This window comes from Leopardus geoffroyi, chromosome E1 (genome assembly GCF_018350155.1).
Source record: "Leopardus geoffroyi isolate Oge1 chromosome E1, O.geoffroyi_Oge1_pat1.0, whole genome shotgun sequence".
NCBI lineage: Eukaryota > Metazoa > Chordata > Mammalia > Carnivora > Felidae > Leopardus > Leopardus geoffroyi.
Window position 1 is genome coordinate 3,951,119 of NC_059330.1, and position 6,005 is coordinate 3,957,123.

A 6,005-nucleotide genomic window follows, 5' to 3' on the forward strand; every position below is an offset into this window, starting at 1 on the left:
CTTTAAGGCCATGTAAGGCCAATAGCAGGTGGCCTGGCACATGGTAGCTACTCGGTAAGCATTGGTAATTACTATTAGGGAATTTCTGAGGCCAGGATGGCATTGCCCAAACCAGTTGTCCTTGGGCTACATTCAAACTGAATGATAATAGAGCTCCTCATTGCTCATCCCCTCTGCGTCATCATTAGCTGGGGAGTCCACGTCCTTGGGTAGAGACTGGTGTCTCTTTTGGGGAGAACCTTTCCTCTTAGAGCAAGCAAAAGGCTGTTGTGTCATCTACCCCCCCCCCCCCACCATGTCTGATCAGCCAGGTCTTTGTCTAACTGCACCTTCAATTACTGGATTTGGGTTCGCCTAATTCAGACTTTGACATGACTTTGAGATCGTTGAAGAAGAGATTGTGTAGTTACCTTTTTTACCAGCTACAGAAAAAGTTGAGTTAAAAGTATATAAATATTGTAGGAAAACTACAACATTTTGTGTTCTCCTCTCTCTGCTCCCCCAGCGTGAGAGACAGAATCTAGGAATGGGGCTTTTTCCTGTTCCCAGATAATTGGGAACTAGTGTCCTGAAGACATTGTGTCATAAAAAAGCCAAGAAATGCCACCTGGTGCCGGCCAGGATTTGTCTGATGCAGACAGAATGTTTTGGGGGGCCCGGAGCTCTGCCTCACTCTGGTCTCTGTAGGTTGGCCTTGCTAGTTTCTTTGTGTCTGTCCACCCAAACTGGGCTATGTCTGCCCGCCCCGTCAACCCTGTGTTTCACTTCTGATTTAAGTAGCCTTCCTCTTGGAACTGGGGCAGAAGGATATTAGGAAGTTAATCATGACGTCACCATAAATGCTATTATACATGGTTCAGAAAGTTTCTAGATTCTTGTCATATTTCCCATATTCCAGGGTTCAGGTTATGAGACTTGAAACACTTTACTGTCCTCATTGGGGAATTTTCACCAGAATATTCCAAGCATAAATCACAAATCAGTACAACCGCCATCAGGGCTGGGGACATGACAAGGTCCCTGCCATCGTGGAGCCAGCCACCTTTATGCAGCTATGGCGGGCGGGAGGGGATAGATTGGCCAGGACACGTGTAAACGAACATGTCCATGAACAGTGGGCAATCTGTGAACAAAGATGACATCAGATGGTGAAAGGGATAAAAAGGAAACAATAGGTTACGGAATCCCGGCTGGGTGGACAGAAGCTGCTTTAGCTAGGATGGTCGGCGAAGGCCTCCTTTAAGGAGGTGACATTTGAGTTGAGACCTCACCATGCTTAGCTCTCAGGGAAGACCATCCCAGGTAGAGAGAAAGCCCGAGGTGCCATAAGGCTGCCTGGAAGAGGGCCACTTTGGCTTTGGCCAAGAGAGCAGGTAATCAAACACCAGCTACCTACCTATGTGGATGTGATTCCCGAGAAATGAGGATCTGGGCATGTTTCTACACCCCTTTATGCTTTTCCTACAAAAATGATTTTTTGTTAAAGCAATCAAGCATCAATAGAAATTAATAAATTAGCAAAAAAAAACCTTTTTAAAATAACATACACAATTTCTAGCTAAATTCAGAGGAATATAGATTCCTGGAGTAATGACTAGAATATAGCAAATTTCTGTCAACACGAGACAAGAGAAAGAGGTGAAATGCATGTCTAGGTTCACACTCCTAAATCCTGGTCAAGTGCTTTGTTTAGAAAGAATTTTTCCTTTCTTTCTTTCTTTCTTTCTTTCTTTCTTTCTTTCTTTCTTTCTTTCTTTCTTTCCTTCTTTCTTTCCTTCTTTCTTTCCTTCCTTCTTTCCTTCCTTCTTTCTTTCCTTCTTTCTTTCCTTCCTTCTTTCCTTCCTTCTTTCTTTCCTTCTTTCTTTCTTTCTTTCCTTCTTTCTTTCCTTCTTTCTTTCCTTCCTTCTTTCTTTCCTTCTTTCTTTCTTTCTTTCTTTCCTTCTTTCTTTCCTTCCTTCTTTCCTTCCTTCTTTCTCTCTTTCCTTCTTTCTTTCTTTCCTTCCTTCTTTCCTTCCTTCTTTCTTTCTTTCCTTCCTTCTTTCTTTCCTTCTTTCTTTCTTTCTTTTCTTTCCTTCTTTCTTTCTTTCTTTTCTTTCCTTCTTTCTTTCCTTCCTTCTTTCCTTCCTTCTTTCTTTCTTTTCTTTCCTTCTTTCTTTCTTTCTTTCTTTCTTTCTTTCTTTTCTTTCCTTCTTTCCTTCTTTCTTTCCTTCCTTCTTTCCTTCTTTCTTTCCTTCTTTCTTTCCTTCTTTCTTTCTTTCTTTCTTTCCTTCTTTCTTTCTTTCTTTCCTTCTTTCCTTCTTTCTTTCTTTCTTTCCTTCTTTCTTTCTTTCTTTCCTTCTTTCTTTCTTTCCTTCTTTCCTTCTTTCTTTCTTTCCTTCTTTCTTTCTTTCCTTCTTTCTTTCCTTCTTTCTTTCCTTCCTTCTTTCTTTCTTTCCTTTCTTTCTTTCCTTCTTTCTTTCTTTCTTTCTTTCTTTCTTTCTTTCTTTCCTTCCTTCTTTCCTTCCTTCTTTCTTTCCTTCCTTCCTTCTTTCTTTCCTTCCTTCTCTTTCCTTCTTTCTTTCCTTCTTTCTTTCCTTCCTTCTTTCCTTCCTTCTTTCTTTCCTTCCTTCTTTCTTTCCTTCTTTCTTTCTTTCTTTCTTTCTTTCTTTCTTTCTTTCCTTCTTTTCTTTCTTTCTTTCCTTCCTTCCTTCCTTCCTTCCTTCCTTCCTTCCTTCTCTTTCCTACTTTCTTTCTTTTTCTTTCTTTCTTTCTTTCTTTCTTTCTTTCTTTCTTTCTTTCCTTCTTTCTTTCTTTCCTTCTTTCTTTCTTTCTTTGAGAGGGAGAGAGAGCACGCAGGAGAGGGGCAGAGGCTGAGGGACAGAGAGAATCTTAAGCAGTCTCCATGCCCAGGATGGATCCCAAAGCAGGGCTCGATCTCACAACCAACCATGAGATCATGACCTGAGCTGAAATCAAGAGTCAGATGCTTAACCGATGGAGCCATCCAGGTGCCCGGAAAGAAATTCTCTTTTTGAATCGGTTGTACATTTACAAGTTTCAAAGTTCAAAGACTATAAAAGCAATATATTCAGAGAAAAATCTCCCTCCCTTGAGCCCCCCACCCCCGACCCCCCTGACCTAGTTCGCCTCCCCAGGAGGGGACCATATTACCAGTTTGCCTCTGGACCCCACCCTGTGGGATGTTTCACCGCTTCGAGGCAGAAAGTTGCAAATCGGGGGGGGGGGGGGCGTCAGCCACAGGGACCGGTGCCTGCAGAACTCTCTGGACCCCTCATTCCCCAAGCAGCTGGAGAGGGGGCCTGCCTTCCACCACGCCTGACGTGTGGTCCTCCTCTAAGAGCCGAAGTGGGGGAGTGGACATGATGGCTGTTTTCTTCCTTCTTTTACAGCTTATGCTTCGGACCCCCAAGTGCTTACTCTCACCAAAAGCACTTTCTGTCACAATCCGGGCCTCCTGGCAGATCCGCATCCCTCTAAATAGAATGCAAATTTAAAAACCAACGCTGAAAATATTAAAATGGCTTCTCCACCCCCTGCTTGAGCCTATTTATAATTTCAGCCGATATATCATCCCAGGGTGTATTTTTGCCGCCTTCTATATAAAGTAGAACCGTCTTTTTCTTATCTTTTTCTTAGCACGCACACGGATGCTTCCACCGAGCTGAGTCCTGCCTAATGCTGCTTTTTTTTCTGAATTCCAGATTGCTTACTGGGAAGTATTTGATGGGTCAGTGATCAGAGAGTTGGAAGGTTCCTTGTCCGGGTCAATCAACGGAATGGATATCACCATGGAAGGAGTGCACTTTGTCACAGGTTAGTCATGGGATGGGAACAGAAAGCCGAGCCCTGCTTATTTAAATGGGAATACAGAACTGGCAGGTGGGAGGCAACAGGGAGTGAAGACAAAAGTGTCTGCAGGGCAACGTGGTTAGATTCAGGCCTGCACACGGCAGCCAGCGCGGCTGGAAGAGAAAGATCCAGTAGTCACGCTGCAGGGGGAGGAAATGTCTGCCCATGGGCCTTTGGGGCACACATAAAGGCTAAACCTTATATGGCTTCCTTTTTTTGTGGCGGCATTGATGACAGAAACGGGACTTTAAATGGTCTGGGTTATGCGGCATGCCTTGCACTGCAGTTTCCTAGTGAAGTCTCCTAACTGCCAAGCTTTTAAACCAGCCTTTCCGGGGGCGGGGGAGGCATTCAGCCTCCATACAACATGCCTACTGGAACACCATCCGTGATCATTTCCTGCCAGGCCCTGATTCTTCAGGACATTAACAAATGCACGCTCCAAAATGAATTAAAATTTCACAAACACATTTACTTAGAGTGTGATATAAAATTACACCTGGTGTGGGGGGTCTGGGTGGCTCAGTGGGTTAAGCATCTGACTTCAAGCTCAGGTCACAATCTCGCGGTTCTTGAGTTCAAGCCCCGCGCGGGCTCTGCTTGGGATTCTCTCTCTCTCTCAAAATAAATACACTTTAAAAACAAATAACAAGGGCGCCTGGGTGGCTCAGTCGGTTAAGCGTCCGACTTCAGCTCAGGACACGATCTCGCGGTCCGTGAGTTCGAGCCCCATGTCGGGCTCTGGGCTGATGGCTCAGAGCCTGGAGCCTGCTTCCGATTCTGTGTCTCCCTCTCTCTCTGCCCCTCCCCCGTTCATGCTCTGTCTCTCTCTGTCCCAAAAATAAAATAAACGTTAAAAAAAAATAATAATAATAATAAATAAATTTTAAAAAAATTAAAAAAAAAAAAAAACAAATAACATAAAAACACACGTGGTGTGATTCCAGCCACATCTATGGGTGTATCTGTAAACCTGTGTACTTATCAGAGAAAAGCCTGGAAGAAGCCAAACCAAAGATGTTGTTATTAGTGATTATTTCTGGGTGGTGGGGCAAGGGGGGAATGTCACCTCTTTGTATTTCTTTCCCCCAGATTTACTACAACAGACCTAGACTTTCATAATCAAGGAAAAGAGTTACTATATAGATTTTTTTTTCTTCCTTGAAATTGGAACATGGGGAATGTGTTGAAAATTAGGCAGTTACTTGAAATCAGGGCTGTTTCTCCCTATTTTTTTATTTTTTTATTTTAATCTTTATTTTTGAGAGAGAGAGAGAGAGAGAGAGAGAGAGAGAGCGCACGTGCAAGTGAGGGAGGGGCAGAGAGAGAGAGAGGGAGACACAGAATCCGAAGCAGGCTCCGGGCTCCGAGCTGTCAGCACAGAGCCTGTTGTGGGGCTCAAACCCACGAACCGTGAGATCATGACCCGAGCCGAAGTCGGACACTCGGACCAACTGAGCCCCCCAGGTGCCCCTCTCCGTGTTTTCATGCAGCAGGACATAGATCTGTTTGTCTTTTCCAGGTGGGAATGACCATTTGGTCAAAGTTTGGGATTATAACGGAGGTGAGGTGACTCATGTTGGGGTGGGGCACAGTGGCAACATCACCCGCATCCGGATAAGTCCAGGAAATCAGTACATTGTTAGCGTAAGTGCTGACGGAGCTGTTTTGAGATGGAAGTACCCATTCACCTCCTGAGAGCTGCCGAGACTTCCGGGATCTGGAAGGTTGACCTCACACAACTACAAGACGGGTCCTGACTTCTCACGTCTGTGATTCTCTGTTCTTTAGTCAAAATGTTTTAAGTTTTAAACTTTTCTTTATAGAATGCATTTTATCTTATTAAATTGCATGTTAAAATTGGAATGTGTTCGAGAATACGTTGTCCGGACTGTACATTAAAAGTTTCTTTTTTATGACGAATAAATGCCCAGTTGTTGGTTTCCTGTCAGAATCTCTGTTCTAAGACTGCAAAGCCCACAGCCCTTCTGCATAATTTGCCCACAGATAGCACTGCCGTTATTCTTAAAAATTAGGAGGGCCAGCTTACCTTCTTAATCAGCATTTCATTGGTCAAGCTGCAATGGGGCAAGACTTGGTTTGAGTCCAGATCTTCAGTAGGATTTTAGGATTTTTTTCTTTCCTTCCTTCCTTCC

The 6,005-nt window shown here is 43.8% G+C and overlaps 1 protein-coding gene across 2 annotated transcripts in view; it reads left to right on the forward strand.

The window, feature by feature from the left end:
- The window catches only part of CFAP52 (cilia and flagella associated protein 52), a 45,794-nt gene extending 39,991 nt beyond the window's left edge, over nucleotides 1-5,803 (forward strand). For both annotated transcript variants that reach the window (XM_045490397.1, XM_045490398.1), the window contains exons 13-14: nucleotides 3,702-3,813; nucleotides 5,372-5,803. In XM_045490397.1, the coding sequence (XP_045346353.1) occupies nucleotides 3,702-3,813; nucleotides 5,372-5,547 (288 nt within the window). In that variant the 3' untranslated portion in view covers nucleotides 5,548-5,803. The remainder of the gene's footprint in view (nucleotides 1-3,701; nucleotides 3,814-5,371) is intronic.
- Nucleotides 5,804-6,005: the final 202 nt, after the last annotated feature.